The sequence below is a fragment of the Canis lupus genome, chromosome 20, assembly GCF_003254725.2.
Source record: "Canis lupus dingo isolate Sandy chromosome 20, ASM325472v2, whole genome shotgun sequence".
Lineage (NCBI taxonomy): Eukaryota > Metazoa > Chordata > Mammalia > Carnivora > Canidae > Canis > Canis lupus.
In genome coordinates this window covers 3,576,874-3,599,401 of record NC_064262.1, presented here as the reverse complement: position 1 = coordinate 3,599,401, position 22,528 = coordinate 3,576,874, and the positions used below count along the sequence as shown (strand labels likewise).

General features: G+C 55.4%; 1 protein-coding gene across 7 annotated transcripts in view; it reads left to right on the top strand.

The window, feature by feature from the left end:
- The window catches only part of IQSEC1 (IQ motif and Sec7 domain ArfGEF 1), a 377,913-nt gene that overhangs the window by 210,140 nt on the left and 145,245 nt on the right, over positions 1-22,528 (top strand). The window contains exon 1 of one of the 7 annotated variants that reach the window (XM_025448633.3): positions 276-507. The exons of the other annotated variants lie outside the window; for them this stretch is intronic. Coding sequence (XP_025304418.1) covers positions 485-507 — 23 coding nt within the window. The 5' untranslated portion in view covers positions 276-484. Of the gene's footprint in view, positions 1-275; positions 508-22,528 lie in introns of those variants that run through there. 7 annotated transcript variants of the gene reach the window in all.

Here is a 22,528-nt window from a genome sequence, read left to right as displayed (position 1 = left end):
GCGCGGCCGCACTACGCTGCTCCTTGGGCGCCGGGGGAGGGCGGAGGGGGAGGCTCGCGAGCGCCCGCCCCTCCTCCCTCCTCCGGATGCTGCGAGAGCGGAGCGAGCTCAGCTGCCCAGGCCCCCTCCTCCCCGCGCTCAGCCACCCCGGATGTGCGGGAGCGAGGGAGCCCGAGGTGGTCCCCGGTAGCTGCGAGGCCGACGCCCCCGCCCCCCCCCCGGCGACCATGGTGACCCGACCGCTTCGCAGGCTCCCGGGCGCGGTGTGAGCCCTGCGGTGCCCGGGCCCCTCGGAGCCCGCGGCCGCCGCCCCCTGCTGCCGCCCCAGGCTGGGCGGGGGAGCCGGCCGCCCCCGGGAATGTGACTCGGCCCGCGATTTAATTTTATTCCCTTCCACTTCTCGCCTGAGCACCCTGCGCCTCCTCTCCGCACGCTGAGCCTTCCCACCTGGAGGGAGAGAGAAGGGGAGGCGGCCCCAGGCAGGATGGCTTGCAGAAGACGCTGCTTGTGAGTATAGGTGGCAGGTTGATGCCTGACAGTGGGGGCCAGAGGTCGGAGGGGGCTCGGCTGAGCCCGCAGCTGGAGGGGGGAGGGGAGGGGGAGGGGCGGGCTGCCAGGCAGTTGGCTTGCAGGGAGAGCTGGCCACTGGGCAGAGGTGTCAGCCGAGGTATTTGGTGGTGGTGACGGAGAGAAAAAGGCTGTTAGTCAGCAGGTCTCCATCGGGCCGTGAAATTCCTTTTCTCTGAGGGCAGGTAACCCCCCAAATCCATACACAGCATCTTCAACGCCACTGCTTCCATTTTGGCTTTTGGTCTAGCCCTCAGCATGTCTATTTGGAAGAAGCCTCTTGTGCCCAGCTCATTCGTGGCCAGCATTTCAGCCATGCCCGATGGAAGGCTGGCCGGAAGATTGGGGTGGGGACAGGATGCTGTGTCCTCCACGGACAGGTGAAGGCCCAGCCCGCCGTCTTGAACAGGGGCCCTGGTGTCCTCCTGGGCCACGCAGGTGTTCTGTGGGCCGGTGGCAGAGCACCTGTCTGCTGGGCCTCCAGCCAGCGGCAGAAGCTGTTAAACTCTGCACGGGGTGGTGACATCACGGGTCCGGGTATTTATGGAAACCGAAGCCCGTGCCTCATTAAGCTAGGCTTCCCAGGGGCCATTGGATTAGAATGTTGGCTTCCCTCGAAGCTCTCTGAGGCTCTGCACTGTGCTGTTACAGGGCAAGCGACCTCTGGCCCCGCAGGATCCGTCCTCTGGGACTTGAAGCTATAGGGGTGAGACCCGGCTCCACATTTCCACCTGTCATGGCCAGGCTGCCCAGGGCCTCAGCCATGCACGGCTGTTCAGAGGCCTCGGACCTTGTACAGCTAGAGAACAGAGTTGGATCCTCTTGGACTGGGCTCAGTCCCCAGAACTAGAAAGAGAGGCCTGGAACATTGTGTAAGGGGACATCTTAGGGGCCACTCGGAGGCCTCAGAACACTCTACCATAAGGACCTATGGAGCTCCTCATTAGGCAGCACCTGCGGGGGGTGACGGGGGTGGGGGGAGGTGATGAAGGTGGCCTGTGTCTATGGTTTGCTGTGTTGTTCGTTTGCTTTTTTTAGTGGAGAAGCCCACAGGTTGGTTTGTTGATGTGAGCAGAACACCCCAGCATTCTCACTCCCTGTGACAAGGCCCCAGCTGTATTTTTGGAAACAAATAGTAAATCCTTTCCCGGCATGGCACATCCGCCACTGTTGCTGGGAACAGGTCCTCCTGAGCAGTCTTCTTCTTGCCACACCTTTGCCCGTGCCCGGGAGTTCATCAAGCCTATCTGGTTGTGGTTTTGCCAGGCATGCAGTCGCTACACAGATTCCACTCATCATCTCAATACTGGTGCAGCCTCATTCGGTCTGTCCAGAGCCCTGGAATCTGCACTTTAATGCATAGACCCTGGCAGGGTTGTCCCTAGACTAAGTCTGTCCCGCCACTTGCCTGGGAGAGGGCCTGAGCCAGTGCAAAGGGAAGGCCTCCTGAGGGAGCTCCGTACCCCCGGCCTCTCATGTGTGTGGGTCTTTTTACCCTTCGCCAGCTCTCAGGCTCCCAAGGTCTGGTACCATGACATCCAGGCCGTTCCCCCACATATTGCCACCAAATCTATGGGTACGGCAGAGGCTGGGAGGGGGTGACTGGAGGGGAGCCATTGCCCCATTGTTTCTGTGTCAAGATCTGAGCCCCAGAGCAGGCCTGCCTGATTAGGCCGCACAGTGGGCCCTCGGGGTGTGTTTGCTCCCTACTTCACCCTCACCCAGAACCTCGACCCTCCTAGCCCCTGCTGATCAACCTCTGTTCCCAAGGCTTTCAATGTTTTTTGAGCAGGAGCAGGGATGGGGAGCTAAGTATCTCTAGCTCTTTAACTTTCAGGGCAGCTGGAAACTCAAACACGGTAGCATATTGCCGACATGCTGCTGCACTGTTTCGCCTCAGAGCCTCCTCTGCCTTGTTGACCCGTTGGCTCGCACCCACTGCTGTAAAATGGGGGATTGTTGATGTCATCCTACAGAAGAGGAAACTGAGGCTCGGGGAGGATAAGAGCTGGGCTGAAGTCACATGGCTGCTTCCTGCTGTACACTGAGCACCCCCACTGCCTGCCCCCCGCCCCCATACACCACATGCCAGACCTGACACACTTGCTCAGGGTCCACGTGCATGGCAGGATCAGGGTGTACCCTGGCCTCCATTCTCTTGTCCTCCACTCTCTGGGTCCCAGGGAGTGGGCCCTAAGAGAGGGTTATGGACTTCAGGCTCTGGCGGAGAGTGGATACCCACCGGCCTGGTGGCTCAGTCACGCCGTGGTGTAGTGAACAGAATAAAGGCTGACAAGGAAAACGAGAGATTTATTAGCCAAATGGGGGGAAAGCATGAGGCCTCCAAGAATCGGCTCCTTAATCAAATTTGCTAACAACTGAGGTCATTACTGTACTGACAGTTTAATTAATGGTGTCTTAATTAAAGTCAGCCCCCTTCAGACTGTAACTACACTTAGCATGGTAACTGCCGTCTTATGGGCATGTCACATCCTGCTGCTTGAACACGGGAAGTTGGACTCGGGGCAGACATTGAAGTGTGCAGAGTGCGAAATTCAGAGTTGCTGGGGGGGTGTGCTAGGGGGCTGGAATGGGGCAGTCTCCTGCTCGTTCATTCATTCTTTCATTTGCTCATTCATTCACTCACTCTGGTTGGAACTTCCGTGGCCCCTCTGTCCTTTCCTTCAAGGTTTTGCTCCAACCACCAAATCTAGCTCACAGATGCCACCTGACATTCCCCTGCCCTTTCCCTGGCCAGCACAGTCTCCATCTGCCCACTGCTCTGTTCCCTTGTTGCTTGCTTGGTTCATCTTCACCTCTAGGATGCCAGCCATGTCAGGGCAGAGAGATTGGCAGTGTGTTAGCTGCTGTTGCCTCTAGCATCTAGGAAAGCACGGGCATATAATAATTGCTCAGTAAATCTCAAATGAGTGAATGGATGATGGATTTTCGCCGGGCACTGCCCGAAGCAATAAAACACATTGCTGAGTAAGAAATAGTTTCTGCCTTCTGGGAGCCTGCTGGCCAGTGAGAAAAATAAATATGAACAAACAGTGTCCGTGCAGAGTGCCAAGGGCCTGGGTGGGAAGATAACCTGGAGACAGGGAGGGTGACCACATCCCACAGTAGGCAGATGGGATGAGTAGGAGGGGACACCCCAGGTATGCAAATATTAGGCCATGATTGCAGGCATTTTGCTGGCATTAGCTCATTTGACCTTCACAGTAACCCTGGGAGGTGGGGCTGTTATTATCCTTGCTATACTGGCAATGCCACTGAGTCACCAAATAACACCAATAACACCCACACAACACCCAGTGACAGAGTAGAGTGGGACTTGAAGCCGGACCCCAAATCCCAGCTCTAGTGCTCTGTTCTACTGAAAGTAATTTCATCTGCCCTGAGCCCCAAGTGTGAGGGAGGAGACGGTGACAGATGACATTGACAATGTGGGCAGGACCCAGGGCAAGAGTCATCCAGAGTACCAGGAGGGGGCTCTCTCTGCAGGCACTGGGTCATGGGGAGCCACAGAGAGTTCTGATCAGGGGTGGGGGCCATGGTTACATCTCTGGACTTGGGGGGGGGTGTTGGGGGAGAGGCTGGACAGAGCCCTCAACTGTCCTTTCCCCGTGCCCTTAGCAGGGCACACATATCCCCAGAGAACTGTGACATCACTTAGGGTGTCGGGTCCCCTCACACCTCCACACCCCATTTGGACCATCAGGAAAACTGCAAGGGGGCAGGAACTTGCTGTCTGAAGGCTGGGTGAGGAATGTGGCTTACTCCCTGTGGGTCTGCTAATAGCAGGGGGCCGCCCGGGAGCCAGGAGGGGAGCCAGAGAACGCCCCTAGGTCGTGGTCAAACAGATTTTGCTGTGGCCAATGGGGACCTAGAGGCATTGTTGTTGGGTGCTGACTAAGCACCCAGCAGGCTCATTCCAGGCCCCACTTTCCCTTGTGTGCCTCACCTCGCCTACTCATGGGCCCCTGCTGCCTCTCCCTCTGCCTCACACTCACCCCTGCCCCGACGTCTCTCCCAGGGTCTCACAGAGCAAAAGAAGGACAATCCACTCTAGCTCTGCCCCCACTTTGCTTTGTGATCCCAGGCAGGCCTCCTGTCCTTACGGGGCCAGCGATGTCCTCTGGAAGTAGAGAGACAGGGTCAGCTCTTGCTTGTTCTCAGCTATGCTGGCACAGGCTGGAGGCTGGGTGAAGAGGGGCCAGCATTTCACACATTCTGGCTCTTTCACACACACCCAGTTCTGTCCGTCGCACGTGGTCACTGTGGGGCCACTGTCCACGCACGGATTCATTCACTCAACCCAGTTTGTGTGCCAGGCCCAGTGGAGCAGTTACTATAAACAGCAGCAGTGTAGAGCAGCAAATTCCAAAGGCCACAGAGGCCTGAGCCACCGAGAGATTGAGGGAAGAGAAGAGAGGGGATGGCCCTGAGGAGCAGTGGGGTGGCTCTGCTCACCCCCCGCCTCGTCTGGCTCCATGGCCCCCCGTACCTGCTGCTTCTCCTGAGCCACCCCTGCTGCATGCCACTCCTACCCGGTGCTCTCAGGGGAGCTAACTTCACTCCTGCTGCTCCCTCCTCGAGGAAGGCTCTCTCTCCCCCTCACCTCCGACACCAGGGTCCAGCTCCCCCAGGCAAACTGGCCCCCCCACTGCTGAGCACAGTCCTCCCCTTTGCTGCCGCACAGGTCCCTCTCTGGTCACCAACTACTGCCTCTCAGTTCCCCCCGGCAGACTGGGGGCTTCCCAGGCACGGCCCTGCCTCTGTTGCTCAGCGCGTCCCCACAGGCCCCGGCCTGGCAAAGCACCAATCGATAAGCTTTTTTAAAAAGTTGTGGTAAAATACACATAACATAAAATGTACCATTTTCACCATTTTTAAGTGTGCACTTTGGTGGCATGGAATATACCACGCTGTCGTGCGACCGTCACCACCACCCATCTCCAGGGCTTTCTCACCTTCCCAAACTGAAACCCTGTCCCCATGGAACCCTAACTCCCCTCCCTCCTCACCCCAGCCCACCCTCCCTCTACTTTCCATCTCCAGGAATTGTGACCTCTCCAGGGACCTCCTGTGAGTGGGATCATGAGGTGTTGGTCCTTTGGTGACTGACTCCTTTCCCTGAGCATCATGTCCTCGAGGTTCATCCCTGCTGTGACCTGTGTCAGAATTTCCTCCCTTTTTAGGGCTGAATAATATTCCACTATATGGATAGACTGCATCTTCTTTATGAATTCATCCATCAGTGGGCACTTGAGTGGTTTCCACCTTTAGCTATTGTGAGTAACACGGCCGTGAACAGGTGCGTGTTAACATCTCTCCAAGACCCTGCTTTTGATTCTCTTGGGTATATACCCAGAAATGGAAACACTGGTGTGGAAAATGAATGGTAATTCTATACTTAATTTTTTGAGGAACCATGACACCGTTTTCCACAGTGGCTGCACCATTTTACACTCCTGCCAGCAGTGCACAAGTATTCCTGTTTCTGCACATCCTCACCAATACTTGCCATTTTATGTTTTGGATTTTTTTATAATAGCCATCCTCATGGTGCAACATGGTCTCTCACTGGGGTTTCAATTCACCCTTTCTTTGATGAAGCCTGAGTGATGCAGCCTCCCCACCTCTTGACGAATCGCTTAGCCCCAGGGACCCCCGGGAGATTACGGAGCTCTAGGTACCCCCACCCAGAACCCAGTCCTCCAGGACATAGGCAGCCCAGGGGGGCTGGACCCTTTGGAGGTGACTGGCACACAGTAAGTGCTCAAAAATGTTTAAGCACACAAGCAATATCTGCTTCAATGCACTTTTTTGTGATTATTCTTATAACTGAGAGAGAATTCATTCCTCTACATGGCACAAAGATGTCTATATATAGCGCAAAGCCAGACCCCTCCCTCCTTGTCCCTCATACCCAGAGGCCACTGCTGTGTCCACTTTCTTCAGGTCCTTCAGAGAAGTTCTGCATATTTACAGATATGTATGTGCTTTACTATTGAAGTGCCTCAGCTGCCAAGCCAGTTACACAAAGCAAGTTAGTTTTTGGTTACTGCTTGGCAGTTCTGGATTTGAGCCAATTAAAAGCTCAGTTTGGGGGACGCTTGGGTGGCTCAGTCAGTTAAGCATCCAACTCTTGGTTTCAGCTCAGGTCATGATCTCGGGGTTATGGGATCGAGCCCCACATCAGCTTGGGATGCTCTCTCTCCCTCTGTCTCTGCCCCTCCCCCAGCTCATGCTCTCTCTAAATAAATAAATAATAAAATCTCACCCCCAAAACCTCAGTTTGGGGGACATGGTGACCAACTATACCTTCTAGGTGGGAAGCCCTGACCCACCAGGCATCAAGAGGGCCAGTTTCTCATAGCTTTGCCATCGTCACCTTGGCTGACTGTCCACGTCCGCCCTTTTGAGCACACTCATTAGCACCTGTCCAGCACTGGGCCTGGGCGAGAGCATGGGGGAGCAGCAGCCCCTGCCCTTGGAGAGACAGATGCAGGTGGAGCTGCCAGCGTGGGGGTGGAGAGTCAAGGCCAGGGGCTTTCAGCAGGGCCACACTGCCTCCTTGGGGCCGTTGGAGATGCTGGCAGGCATTCTGGGGGACTCCGGGAAGGCGTCTGGTTGGCAGGGGCCGGAGGTGCTAGCGCCTGATAGTGTGTGGGGCGGGCCTACGCAGCCAAGAACCTGCGCAAATGTCTAACAGCATATTCATGGGAGTAAAAATCCATGTTAACTGAGCCTGGGCCCTCCCTCTCTTCGATATCCAAATCACAAAATGCGTTTCATATGATTTTAACATACGTCGAGTTTTCCAAGAACACAACTGCTCTTCTCACAGTCGAGGGAAGATCAGACTTCGGTATGTCCAGAGCTCTGCCAAGAGCTGTCACCTTTCAAAGGATCACTTCACTGAGGGCAGCACCCCTCGTGGCATGGGCCTGCCAGCAACCCCCTGTATCGTTCAGGGCTGGAGCCACTGCCATCTAGAGAGACAGACGACTGATGTCCTCATTTTGCCCTGTGGGACAGCCAGACCCACCACTACCATGCCTGGTCCCCTATCACTCCCTTGTGGGTTCCTGTCCTTCTTTTCTCTCTGGATTGTTACATCGAGAGCATTCTGTTGACTTTTGTTGTAAAATATGCATAGATAGATGTTATTTATAAGCTTCATCTCATAACAGAGAGGGGGTAGCCCATGGTGAAGGTTATAAAGGATGGGACGTTGGACCAGGGAGCCTTGTAATGGGACTATTGCGTGTCTTAACCATGGGGGTGGGTATATGAGCCTGTACATCTGATGGAAGTACATGGAACTAACCACACATGCACACACATGCTCACACATTATGCAGACGTTGCATGCCCACACGTGGATGTGAGTAGGAGTCGAACGAGAAATCTAGGATACGGGACGGTACCATGTCAGTATGGGTGGGGATAATGTCCTGCGCTTTTGTAAGATGTTACCATGAAGAAAATGGGGTAAAATGTAAACAGGCTCTCTCTATATTATTTTGAACAAGTGAATCTACAATGGTCTCAGAATAAAAAGTTTAATTTTAAGAAAAGGCTGAAGATACGTGTTGGAGGAGGGCTAGACCCTTGGTGACCATGGGACATGGCAACCCCCTCAGTCTCAGAAGCCTCCATGGTCACCAACCTCTGCTGCCCTCCCTGCCCTGACAGGTGAGACCCCTTAACCCCTTTCTCCCCAGGCTGAACCCAACCAGGGGCACTGGGACCAACTTCTTTCCCTCCCAGAAAGATGACATAAGCCCCTTTTGCTGCCAGCTGGGGCCTGATCAGCCCTGGCATGAAGTTTGAGACTCTGGAGCTCTCCCCAGACACTTTCACTCTTCCCTAAGGCTCCCTGATCCCGAAGCCCATGCCCAGCCCCACCTGCCGTCTCCCCTGTGCCCTCCGACCATCCACTCCCTCCCGCCCAGCCTCTGCCCAGTGCCACCTCCACGAGTCATGGTACAGCCACTTCCTCCTTCCCTGCCCCCTGTCCCTGTTCTCTGCCACCCACCCAGAAGCAGGGAGCTGGGACGGACACAGATCAAACATGGTTTCAAATACCATCTACAGACAAAAATGTAACCCAGCCAACTACAACGAGAAGGTTAAGGGAAGCAAGTGTTTTTGAGGAGTCTGTCGTCCTGCAAATTGACTTTTCAGTGAATGGGCTTTTGGCAGATTGACTCGTCACAGGTTGAGGGAGAGCCGGGCCGAGGCCGGTGAGGTGAGGCTGGGGGCGGTGGCTCCGAAGCCAGACCCACTGTGGTGTCAGCTCAGGACCCAACCCACCTGGCACCTTGGGGACCAGGCTCACCGGACAGACCTGACTGACAGACACTGGCCTCCCCTCTTTCGTTTCCCTGATCTGGTGATGAGCTGGGCATACGAGGTTACGAGGTCTGGGCTGGGGACACCCCGTGTCTCCGCCCATCAGTTCACACCTGACCTTGTTGGACGCTGGCACACTGGCCTGTCCTCGGAGGGACAGATCACCCAACTGTGACAGGGTCCCACCGGAGCAGCTTCCAAGCTCCGCGGGCGGCAAATCTGAGCATGGCTAATTGCAAGATGTTTTATTGGCTCCAACAGTTTCATTCCTCGTGAAGACAGCCCCGGCATCTGTTTGGAATGGCTAATAAGGGAAGTGATGCATTTTTAATCACCACAGCCCTCACTGCAATTCACAGCCTGCCTCTTGCAACGCTTGCTGGGCCCTGAGATAACGCAGAGAGCCCTCCTCACGTTTGCTCTCATTATAAATAAGAGCGGAGCACCCGGCTTCACCCAGATGTCACCCAGAGGGCTGTAGGCACCTTCCCGGTTCCTCGGTCTCCCAGCCTGGGTCAGCCCCAGGCCCTGACCATCTCCAGAGCTGCTGGGTGATCTGGCTGCTTTGGAGGAGCTCCCGGAGACCAGGTGGGCCCGGCAGAGCCAAGGGGCCAACATATTGGGGTTCTCGAGGCCTTTCCAATATGGCCACTGCCAGGGTTGCGGCTCCAGAGGAACCCTTCACCTGCCACCGCCTGATGGCAGTGTGACTGGGGGCAGAAAGCTTAACTTCTCTGAACCTCAGTTTCCTTTCCTGTAAAATGGAGCCAGTAATTCCAGCTTTGCAGGGTGGCCGTCAGGATTCAGCTAAGAGGTAAATAAGCTCATGGTACCTCTGTAACCTAAGATACTATTCTTGTCCCTTTCCTCCCCTGGATTCTCACCGCACAGGGATAGGCTTTGGGACACCCCAGGACTTAAGAAACATGAACATCTGGGAAGGGGAAGGAAGCCAGGCTGGAGCTGGGGAGTGCGTGAATCTAGGAGCCTTTGGGTCTCAAAGGACAAGAAGAGATGTTGGACATCTAGGGTTACTATCCGTGCAGAGCCCAGGGGGTGTGGTTCAATCTGGGGCTCCAACACTCCGGTCACCATATCCTGCTTGCCTTCCCCTGGGGTCATGTCCCCTGTGGGGGCTCTGGCCTCCCGTCTCACTGGTCAGCTCTGCGGCTCATGGCCCTTCCTGAAACCCTCTCCACGGCCCAGGGGAGGCCCTGTGCCGACTAGCCAGCCTCTGTCCCTTGGCAGCCTCTGCAGCTGGGTGGACAGGGTCAGCCCCACCTGGACCACAGCACTGGGCGTGTGAGAGGGGGATTCACAGTTGTGTGTTTGGCGGGGAGGGGCAGTAAACTGAGGCCACAGACAGCCCACTGAGTACGTTTGGAGTCAGAGGGCAACGTAGGCCAAGCTGGCGGCCTCAGCTCAGGAGTGGGCAAATGCACAGAGCTCCTGAAGCCACAGCGAGGCACCGGGGAGGCAGGCCTTCACCCAGGCAGCTGGCTGTGGCCTCAGCGTAGAGCCTGGCGTCACTGACCTGAGTCCAGGGACTGTGCGCCTGGAAAGACAGGGTTTACAGCTGGGTGTATCTGCATGAATCTCCAGGGCCCCCCACCCCCACCCCACCCGATGCTCAGGACAAGCTGACCTTCCACCTCCCTCTTTCTTAGCCAACTGGGGCCTAGAAACAAAAACCATTTTTCTTACCATTTGGTCTTTCCTCTTTTCCCAGTAGTATATATTAAACAACAACAACAAAATTTTTAAAGCTGCCTAGGGCATTGTGTGTTTCCAAAAAAAGCATCTGTTTCAGAAGGACCTCACGTCTTTTTTACCAGCACCTCAAGCGGGGAAATCCTGTCTGTGCTTTGAGTCCCGGGGGAGGAGCAGCATAGAAGAGAGGCAGAGCAAGGGCTCTGGGGGCAGGTAGGCTGAGGCCAGGGTGAGGATTCACAGGGAGGACTACAGACAGCACACAGGGGTTCTCAGGCGACAGCAATTGTTGAGCAAGGGTGAGGGCCTCGGCTGGCCTGGGATTCAGCAACTGGAATGAACAGCACCATACGATTGTCTACAGCACTTCCCAGTTTATAGAGCACTCACTAGGAGGTTCCTGTGAGGCTCAGAACCACCCCGGAGGCAGAGCAGGGCTTGGAGGCCCTTCCTTGGAAGAGGAGCTTGAGACTCCAGGAGGCGCATAGCTCATCTCAAGGTCCTGGTGGGCTAGAGGGGTGGTCCAGGTCTGGGTCCTGGGCTCAGCTGCTGTGTTCCCTAGATCAAGCCTGGGTTCTCTGGGTGCCCTGCCTCCTGTTCTCAGGGCTACTGCTTCCTCTTGGAGCCTGGGGGTGAGGATCTGCCAACCCCAGAACCCCACGGGCAGAGCGGCTATTGCTCTGACACGCAAGGCACCCTCCCCTCCAGCAGCCTTCCCTTGCCTCCATCCTGTCCTTACTCCTCAGACATGCCCTGAGCCTGTCATCAGGCCTCAGGTGTCCCTGCCCGGCAGCCCCAGGTCTAAATGGGGACATGAGCCCCGAGAGGGCAGGGCTCTTCCCAGGGTCACTCAGCTCATCAGTGGAAAGCCAGGGTGTGACTTGGCTTGGGGACAGCAGGACTGCTCACCCCCTCTCCTAGGACCACATCTGTCTCACTGACATCGCCTGCATATCAGATCATAAGACCTCCAGTCCAGGCCCTGCTCCGTCCCTCCAGCCACACCCCGCACCTTTCTGTGCTCTGTCACTATCTCTGTACAGACTGAGGGGCCAGACACCCTGGGGTGCTGTGCCAAGGAGGTGGCCCTTGACCTAGGCCTTCGTGACAGGCCGGAGCCTGGTGCAGAGCAGCCCTGTGTTGGTCAGGTAGGGGAAGGACATCCTACACTGTCTCCCTCAGCCTGAAGTTTGTTTTCTGTTTCTCTTTCTTTCATCCAGAAAGCACTGTCCAAAGGGCATCCCCATGCCAGGCCTGGGCTGGATGGGGCGGGCATGATGAGAAAGGCCAGAGGGGGTCTAGTGGGGAGGCCAAGGGGTTGACAGAGCAGAGGGCCCACTGAGGGTCAGCCTGAAGCTGGGGGGCAGGGAGGAAGAGAGAGGCATCAAAGATGTCACAGACTACTGTCCGCAGGGGTCGGGCTTGGGGTCTGGGTGGGTGGCAGTGCTGTCACCAAGATGGGCCTCCAGTATAGGGGCTGCTGATACAGAGATGCCTGTGGGGCAGCCAGGAGGCGCCGGGGGAGCACCCAGCTGGCTATTCTGTAGGCTGGATGTGGGGGGGGGGAGTCAGGGGCTGGGACAGACTGCCACTCTCACCTGCCCCTCCATCCACCCACTCGGCTCTGCGCCCCAGGGCTCAGCCCTGCCCAGCTGGCCAAGGACAGACTCCACCTGCTGCTCCTGCAGCCACCAGCCCGCCCCGTAGGCCAAGGACACCCAAGGCTTCGGCCTCGGCTACAGCCATCTGCCCAGAGAGTGCTCTGGGTCCGGAGCAGAGACCAGACGTGTGGGGAACAGAGCATGCTGAGATGGCTTCCTGCTGCCCGCCTGGAAATAGGAAATAGGCGGAAATAGGCGCCACCACACTGTGGCCTTCCCGCTGAGCTCCTTTCCTCTCCAGCTCCTCCCTCTGGTGAATGAAGGGTAGAGGTTAGGGCTCCCCTTATATCCAGAGACCACCACTCCCTTGGATCCAAGGGCTGGGAGTGCCCAAGAGCTCTGCCTGCAGACCCAGCTCCCTAAGGCTTCAGGGCCCTCTGCAGCCCTTGAGAAACTGTCCCCCATACAGAGCTGGGGTCTGTCTCCCGCTGCTGTGGGCTGGAGCCCCTTGTCAGCTGTGCAGACCTGACCCTTTCTCTCCCTTCTACCCCACCCACTCTCCAGTCTAGTGGGCCCTGAAGTCAAGAACAGCACCCCACTGCCTATTCTTCCCGCGTGATTGGGACCAAGCCCCTTCCCCTCTCTGCACCTAGCTGGCTGTTCTGCAAGATGGGGGTGATAATAGTACCCGCCCCCGGGGCGTTTGGAAGGACAGAAGCCACATGCCCAGTGCCCGGCACTCAGAGGGCACTCAGGCACTCGACACACAGTGGCTCCATTGTTAACTGGCAACTCTGAGCCTCGGTTTCCCCATGAGTTTACAATGAAACACCTAGCCCAGGGCCTGGCTTGTGGTAGGTTCTGGAAGTGTTCTTTGTTGTTTTTAACTTTCATATAACTGAAACAAATCAACGCACCCCATTTGCAGGAAGGAGTGGCAAAGCTACATGAAAAGAGCTTGCAGGTAGAATCTGAGCTGTTCATCACCCTATGTCCTGGTTCCCTGCTTTTGTTGAAGGGAGCCTGGAGGCAGAGTTTCCAGGGCACAAAGCTGCAAGTAGCAGGGTCACATCCCAGCTGACTTGCTCGCCATGTGACCCCGTGCTTGGTGCCCTGAGACCCCCTCTGCCCAGGGTACTCCCAGCTGCTGGCTGGGAAGGTCTTCATACTTGCACATATGCAGTCGTGTGTGTGTGTGTGTGTGTGTGTGTGCACATGCACATGATTGTGTGATGGTAAGAGTGTAGGTCTGAGAGTGTGTCTGTGAACTGGGGTGCTGTTCAGTGGGCCCCATGTCAGGCAAGGAAAGGGACACAGTGCCCACTGAGATCCCTGGCTTGGGGCCTACACTGCATCCAGGAGGCGTGTGGTGTGCCCACCCCACTGCTCCAGGGCCAGGGGCATGGGTCGGGGAGGACCCCCCAGCATGCCCCTGCCACGGCGGAGTTTCACCCTTCACCCCTATACCTGGAGACCTGCCCCCTTCCCTTCGCTCAGTCTGCAGTCTGAGGTGGCTTGGGGAGGGACTCCTCAGCTCCAGAAAGTACCATCAGGGGAGGAGCAGGGGCGGTATATCCAGGATAAGACCCCTGTGTGAGGCACAAGTACACATGGAATACCCACAGCTCTGCTCGCACGTGTCTGTGCATGTTCGCATAAAGACATTCCATGAGGATGCCCGAGAAACTGACTGACGATGGGGACTCCCCGGGGGGCAAGGGGGAGCCTTGGTGGATGTGCAGCAGTGCAGTGGGGGGGGGAGACTTTAAACTTGATATCTTTTCTATTTATGTTTGAACCATGAGAATGTATTGATTATGTAAAGGTTAAATTTTTTAAATGTGTAAGTTGCTGAATTTGGGGTGAATTGGCTTATTTTCCGGATATCCAAGGTTCCTCCCCAACCTCCACAGCCCACCTCCAGCCCTGCAAGAGAAAGACACCCTCGGGGAACATGTGGCTCAGCAAATCTTCCACCCTCAGGTGGGGCGGGGCCAGAAAGTTCCTCTGGCTGGGGGTCGGCTGCCCAGGGCACTGCTGGGGACCAGAGCCCTAGTGACCCAGATCAGGGTCCGGGTGAGGTGGTGTACCAGCTGAGAGGCCTCAGGCCTCAGGCAGCTGTCAGCCCTCTTAGCCTCAGTTTCCTCATCTGTAAAATGGGCTAAGAAACTCCAGCTGCCCACAGGCTTGAGGATTCAATGAGACCTTGTTAGTACTACCTGAATCCTGATACCCGGTAGGGGTGAGGCTGAAAACCCAGGAAGAACCCTCCAGAAAGGCCAAGGGATCCCAGTGCGTTGGCTAGAGATGGGGTGGTGCCTGATGGTTCTGGCAGGGCCAGGAGTCCACATTGGGAGGGATTGCAATACACCCCTCCCCTCCTGCCCTTTGCTGGACAGAGGCGCCTCTCCGCTCCCTGCCCATCAGCAAACTGGGGCCTGGGAATGACAGGACACCGCAGCCCCAGATCAGGGTCACAGGCCCTGGGGCACAGTCTGGGCCAGGTTCCAAGGCCTGGAGGCTTCAGTCCAGTCCCCCAGCTAGGAAAGACTGGATGTGCCCGAGCCAGCTGCCTGGGCCTGTAGACACCTTCTGCTGATGTGTCTACCTTATGAAGAGAATCCCTGGGGGGACCCTTCTGGGTGCAGAAGCAGCTGGGACGCTGGAGTGGTGGTGGTGGGGTCTCAGATGGCGTCCCTCCCCTAGCCAGGCTTCCTTCCTGCAGCAGATGCCTGGCCTGGCCCCCTGTTCCACAAGAAGGACCCTCATCCTGACCGTGCTGGGCTGGCTCCCACCGCAGGCCTTTCCCTGGCTCCTCTCCTTCCATGGAGCCCTGTCCTCCTGAGCCAGCGTTCGACCTGGGCTTGGCGGTCACTGCTTCCTAGGGGCTTTTCTTGGCTGGTGTCCGAGGGTACCCCCTCCCTTGTCTCATACACCTGCTTCTACTTTCCTTACTGGACCAAGTGACTTTACGTGCACACTTACCACCCTTCTCATCTGCCCCCTCCTCCACTCGACAGTGATGTCTGTCTTACTCTGTATTGCTCTGTGCTCTGCCTCTGATTGCGTCTGGAAGCCTCTGTTTTCTCATTTTGAAATGGGAATATGAACATCTCGGGTTTCAGGCTGACTGTGAGGCTGTCATGAGTCAGCCTGGCCCAAAGTGGGGGCTGTGTGGTTAGCTGGTTGGATGAATGAATCACTGTCCCTATGCGGCCTGAGACCCCACCCCCAAAGACAAACCCTCTCATGGTGCAGATAGAGACACTGAGACCCAGAGAGGGACTAAATGCACTCCAGGTCTTACCAGGTTCCCTGCCTGGTCGCCCCAATCTCTCTCTCCACACCTCTGTCCGGGGGGTGGGGTGTGAGGTGAGGTTGCACAGAGACATAGCCCCATGCCCGTCCCCTCCCCTCCAGGAGGGAGTTTTCCAGAATCAGGCTGAGCTCCTGGGCAAAGCTGCCTGGCAGGATAGAGGGGCATGGAGGCCAACCTGAGGAGAATCGTCTCACTGTGCCCCTGGGTGGTGGGGCCTCAGGCCGGTGGGCAGGGCTGTCTGGGGCCCAGCGCCAGGACAGGAAGGCCAAGGGGGGATGGGCAGGACCCTCTGTGGTCTTTTCAGAGGGAGGCCCGGGGAGGGGTGTGGGGGACCGGGCAGGATGGCTGGGCGTGAGCCAGCAGGGCAACACCTCACATCTGTCTGGTTTACAAGGCACCTCCAGTCTGTCAGCTCCTGGAGCCTCACTATGGCCCCAGAGGCAGAAAATCAGCCCCGTCTCATGGATGAGGAAGCAGAAGCTGAGGCAGAGTCACTTAGCTCATGAGACCAGAACTGGGAACCCCAGTGGGTCTGTGACCACCACCGTGTGACATAGGGCATAAAGCCTCAGGGATGAGGGGATGAGACGACAGGGTAGCCTGGCACAGGGAAGAGGGGCTCGCGGGGTCCAATCCCAGGCCTACCTCGCACCCTCTCTGTGTCTCTGCTTCCACACACCCAGAGAGAGGAGGCTCTGCCCCAGAGAGACTTCCGCAGCCCTGAGAATGGCCAAACTCTTGCCGTCACTGCTGCTAGGAGTGTGTTGATCCAGCCTCTTGGGTCAGCATCCGTGTGTACCCAGACACAGAAAAACATTCCCTCCCTGTGAGCCAGAAATCCCAGGAATGGGTCCTAGAGGAACACCCCAGCCCGTGCACAGAGACAGTATTGATGGGACGATCCCACAGCCTTGTTTACCAGGAGAGGAGAGGTGGACCCAGCACCCATCTGGGGCGGTGAGGAACCCACGGGGTTCCAGGCAACTCTCCAAAGGGTGATGTGAAGGAATATTTGAGACCTAAAAACACACTCGAGAGAAGTGCAGAGTGAGGTGGCGGGGGATTGGGGTGGGAGCATTTTATAGAACAGACCGTGTTTTTGTGTAACCAAAAAACATATAAACGCCCAGTCGCGGGCACACATTTAGAGAAGGGCCCAGCCAGAAACTATTCTCAAATACTAGAGAGCTGGCATTTTATTTCCTTGTTGTACTCTGCTGTTATTCCTACGGTTGAGGCAATGACCATATATTGCTTACTTAATGACCGAGAGGGAGGGACTGTGTAAAAGGGAGGGGTGCGGCCTCCCCTACCCCTATGGAGATTGACGTAAATTCCACAAATATGTCCCTTCCGGGGCCTGTGACAGTCCGAAGCTGCCTGGCCTCAAGTTTGCTCCTGGGTCATGCCCTCACCCACACATGGGCTTAGCCACCTGCTGCTTTCTGCAGACAAGCCCACTGGTAGAAGCTCCTGTGGGCTTTGAGCAGACTCCCTGGGGTGAGGGGCTCCCAGACAGGGGTCCCCGCACATGTCCTCTGTCTCTCTACTCTGTTTTCTCCCCGTTCCTTCTCAGGAACAGATAAGGCCTTCCCTCGGGCCTGAGACACAGTAGCTCAGAGCCACCTGCGGCAGCCTGGACCCTGCCATAAAGCCCTGCAAGTATCCCTTCCAGAAAGCATAGGCTGCCCAGGATTCTTACAGCAGCGACCAGGTTCTTTTTAAATTCTCCGTGTTTAGAAGGTCCTATCTGGTTGCATATTAAACCTATCTGGAGAGCTTTTAAAAAATGAAGGTGCTCGTGAACAGACATGTTAACAGAGAGGATACGCAGGTGGCAGACAAATGCATAAAACAATGGTCAACGTCATGAGCCGTCCATGAAATGCAAACTCAAACCACGAGAACTCACTACATAGCTAGGACAGTGGCTAAAATAAAAACTCGTGGCAGCAGCACGAAACGGTGGCAAGGGTGCAAAGAAACTAGATCACTCCTATATCGCTGCTGGGAACCTAAGGCAGTCTGGCCACTCTGGAAGACAGTTTGGTGGTTTCCTTTCAAAGTAAGTATATGCTCACCGTGCACCCCAGCTGTTGCATTCTTGAGTGTTTATTACAGAGAACTGAAGACTTATGTTCACACAAAATCCTGTATCGTAGTGGTTCTATTCATAAGGGCCCCCAAACTGGACACGACCCAGATGCCCTTCAGTGCATGAGTGGACAAACCGGGTTGCGTCCATGCCATGGAGTACGTATCACGTCTGCAGCCATCCAAAGGAAGTAAAGAGACACTCAGCAACTGGGGTGAACCTCCAGGGAATCACACTGAGTGAGAATAGCCAGTCTTCAAAAGTTACACATTGTACGATTCCGTGTGTATAGCGTTCTTGAAACGGCAAAATTCTGGAGACGGGGAATGGACGGTGGTTGCAGCAGGGGGTCTGGGGAGGAGGCAGGCCTGGCTGTGGGGGCAGCACAGGGCCTGGTGATGGCATGGTTGTGTCGTTGAGCATGGTGGGAGTTACAGCAAGCTACGTGTGTGTTAAAATAACGTGGAGACATGCATGCGTGCACATGTGTACACACACACGGACGCGTGTGCTTGTCTCGCTGGTGAAGTCACAATAACCTTGGTGGGTGGTACTGCCCATGTCAGGCTGGACGGCATCCTGACGTCGTGTAAGATGTTCTCACCGGAGGAGGCTAGGGTAGGGAGTTCGTGGGACCTCCCAGTACATTGTATTTTACAGCTTCCTGTGACTCTCTGGTTATTTCAAAGTAAAGAATGTAACCAAACAAAACACCCGTGGTGCAGGCACGAGGCCCTGGAGGTTAGAGGCCTTAACTGGTCCGGTCCGAGACCCGGCATCAGTACATCAGTCTTCTTAAAAGCGCCGTGCCTGGTGTAGAGCCAGGAATAGAAACACTGGCCGCTTCTTCATCCAGCCAATGGGAATGGGTTTTCCTGAGGCCACACAACTACTGTAGGGTGTGGGCAGGGCATGGCCCCTAGCTACAACCAGCCCAAGCTCTGGGTTTTTCCTGCTGCTTCAGGCTGGTGCTGAACCATACAGATTTTTAAATGTAAATTTTTATTGAAATAACAGTGTACAGCTTGTTGAATTGTCACAAACAACACACTCGTGTGTATCAGCACCAAGGCCCCAAAAGCCCATATGACCCAGCCCCCCGGGAGTCCTCTCGTGGTCCTGCCGGTTGTGGGGGGCCCCTCTCCTGACTTGTTCCAGCACAGAGCAGCTTTTCCTGTTCCGAGACTTTGTATAAATGCTTGGGTGCCGTTTAGAAGCTATGCTAGACAGGACTAGGGCAGCCAGTTTGTTCTGAAAGAAAAGGAAGTGGCCTCCCCAGGAGCCCAGTAAAGTAGGACTAGGGGCAGGGCTGTTCAGAGAAAGGACTGTTCCGGGGTAGCCACCTGGTGCTAGGTGGCCAGGACAGGGTATTTATCCCCTGTGCCCAAACTGGAGCCCTGCCTGCTCACTGAGAGCCCTGTGTCCATAAGCCTGGCCCATGACCCCAGGACAGGGGGACATAAAGCAGCCCAGTTGTGGAGTAAGACTAGTGACACTGAACAAGCTACCTCTCAGGTTCCCCACCTATAAAACGAGGCTTTTATACAGGTAAATAAAACAAATGTCTATTAATATAGAATTAGTGTTAATGTGACACATTAATATTTTACTTACTGACTGTTGGTATTATACATTAATATAGCCTAGATCACGCGTGTTATATACTTATAAGGTATATTGAGTAACATACAGATCTTTTGAATCCTGTCTATACCAGTGTTAATTGGCACTTATGGAATGCGGACTCCCGGCCTGGAGTTCTAAGTGCTTTCAATGTGTAAACCAATTGACTCTTCCCGAAACTCTATAGTTAAGGGCACTTCAATCGAGGCACATTAACTTGCCCTAGGTCCCACAGCTACCATATGGCAAAGCTAGTATTTTACCCCTGGCCCCCTTGGCTCTAGAACTCATGGTTTAATGTATAAGGCCTAACAGCTCAATATACACTATTACATGTATGATAATAACTGTGTGAGTATCTCGTATATGCAGCCACTGGCACCTTCTGGTTGACAAAGTGCTGTTGGCTTTCTCACCACTCCTCTCATTATCCATGTGAGGTGGAGCTGTTACTGCCACCTGTTGCTCCAGAAGAGGAGGCCAAGGCTTAGGGTTTCTGTTACCCCCAAGGTGGTGGGAGCTCAGGCGGCCAGTTCTGAATGCGGGCATGCTCAGCCAGGCGGCCCCTTGTGTTCTCCAAGCACCCTCACGCTGGGCCTCGCCTGGTCTGGCCTGAGCCTCTCCTGTTGGCAGCCGGGCGGAGCAGCGGCCAGTGGTGAGCAGAACGGGCCTCAGTCTGTGGCTCCGAAGATGCATGGACCCAGCAGGGTACATGGCAGAGGGGGGGTCTCCCCTTAGAACCAGTCCTAGCTGGGCCATTGGAAGGTCAGTGAGATGCCAGGAGGAGGACTGCCAAGCGGATCCTGGGGACGGGCAGAGACGTGGGTGGGGAGGAGTGGAGAGCCCAGGCAGACTGGCTGGACCACAGCATGCCAGGTCAGCCCTGTGTGACTGTGAAGGCCCCTCAGCTCCATGGGGGCAGGTCGTGTTCAACCTGCAGTCCCCATCTTCAGTGACAATACTATCTGGCTGGAAAATATTGTGGCCCCTGTGACATCTTGGACCTGTGTGTCACAGGATGGTGGCACCTGGGCTCCAGTGAGGACTACGTGAGCCGATACTTGGGAAGTGTCAACAGCAGAGCTTCCCAGCACATAGGAGCTGCTCCAGATAGACTTGCTGTTATTAGAGAAGTGGGAGAGAGAACAAGGAAGGAAGGAAGAAAGCAATCCGCTTGGGAGATCAGGGCCAGCAAAGAAGGTCCTACTGAGGGGTTGATATTAGAGCAGGTTTTTTTTTTTTTTTTTTTTTTTTTTTTTTATTTTATTTTATTTTATTTTTTTTTTATTGGTGTTCAATTTACTAACATACAGAATAACACCCAGTGCCCGTCACCCATTCACTCCCACCCCCCGCCCTCCTCCCCTTCTACCACCCCTAGTTCGTTTCCCAGAGTTAGCAGTCTTTACGTTCTGTCTCCCTTTCTGATATTTCCCACACATTTCTTCTCCCTTCCCTTATTTTCCCTTTCACTATTATTTATATTTCCCAAATGAACGAGAACATATAATGTTTGTCCTTCTCCGACTGACTTACTTCACTCAGCATAATACCCTCCAGTTCCATCCACGTTGAAGCAAATGGTGGGTATTTGTCATTTCTAATAGCTGAGTAATATTCCATTGTATACATAAACCACATCTTCTTTATCCATTCATCTTTCGTTGGACACCGAGGCTCCTTCCACAGTTTGGCTATCGTGGCCATTGCTAGAGCAGGTTTTGTAGGGTGAATAGGAGCTTGCTGCAGGATAAAGAGGCAGGGAACGGGTGTCCCAGGTGCAGGGGGCCCCTGAGGGTTTCCTTGTGCCTCATGAGGGTTTTGCGAGGGCTAGATGAGGAAGTACATGGGAAAAGCACCTAGCCCTAGGTGGGCTCTCTGCGGCTGGCCAGATGTTGCCGTTCATCAGATGTTCTCATGATGTAGTCAGAGCAGGACCAGAGTGAGGGAGCTGGATCCCTTTGCTTGTGTCAGGCAGCTCTGAGCCTGGGAAGAGTGGGCTCTGAGAACCTTGGCATCACTTTGCTGAGTCCCTGTCACATCATACTGGTATGTGCTCACATGCACATCTGCATCTGAGGGACCAGTTGTTGGGGGTAGAGGAGCTCAGTGCTGGCTCCCCTTGTCTAGACTAGGGGCTTCCTGAAGGCAGGAGCTCCTCACCACTCCCAGTATGGGTCCTGCCATGGTGGGGAGGTAAGGCCTGCCTTGCCACCCCCGCCCTCTGTCCACCCAGGGAAAGCCATCGCCCACCAGAGCAGGCACAGGACAGTGAACAGTCTGGGATGGTGACTGGAGGGAATCCTGATACCGCCCTTATGTCCTCTTTTCTTGTTGAGCTTTGGTGAGGCCTTGTTGACACAGGCTGCTGAGCCCACGGTGCATGGCCCTGGGGTGGGCTCTGGCTCTAGGGGAGAAGGAAGCTTGTCTGTAGCCTCTGCAGCCGGGGTTGGAGAAGAAGGGGGGGCCTGGGGCAGGGGCAGGGCTCGGTTCTGGGAAATCCAATATGCTGAGTAAAGGACCCGGCCAACCAGCAATGCTTTCGCTGGGCCAGAATTGCAGGTCAATGTGGGGATGGTGGAAGGGGATGATGTGGAAAGGGATGTGCCAAGGGCAAGTAGGTAAACTGAGGCTGAAGCTCAGATGACCCATGGCAAGTGCAGAGCGTTGGCTTAGAATGCCAAAGCCCAAATGCCAAGCACAGGCCCACGGGAAGGAGGGGCCCCAGCCTTCTGAGGCATCGGGGGAGGGGGGGTGCAGAGAAGCCTCCGTGGGGAGAGGTGGCATCCTATGAGGAAAGACAGAAGGATGTGGGAGGAGAGGTGTGGTCCAGGGACACTGCCTCCAGGTTTGTGTCCAGTGTCATAGCAGCTGCTCCCCAGGAGGGCAGGGACAGGAGGTGCTGGGGAAGCCAGGCCACGGAGTCGTGAAAGGCACACCCCAAGGCCCCAAAGGCCTGGGACCCTGGCCATGCCAGCATGTAGAACAAACAGAGGTTCGTGTTTCTCTGCAGTCCTTTCAAATCCATTATTTCCCCTCTTGAGCTATTTACTTATTCCCTTTTTACAAATGTGGAAACTGAGGCACGGAAGGGTGAAGGGACTTGTACCAAATCCATGGTGAGTGAGGGTGGAGATGGATCTGACCCCAGATTGGGCTAGTTCTGGGTCCCAGTCCAGAGCTGGGCATCAAGTCTCGGGCAGGGGCTCTGGAGTTCATGAGGCTGGCCTGGGGTCCACAAGGACT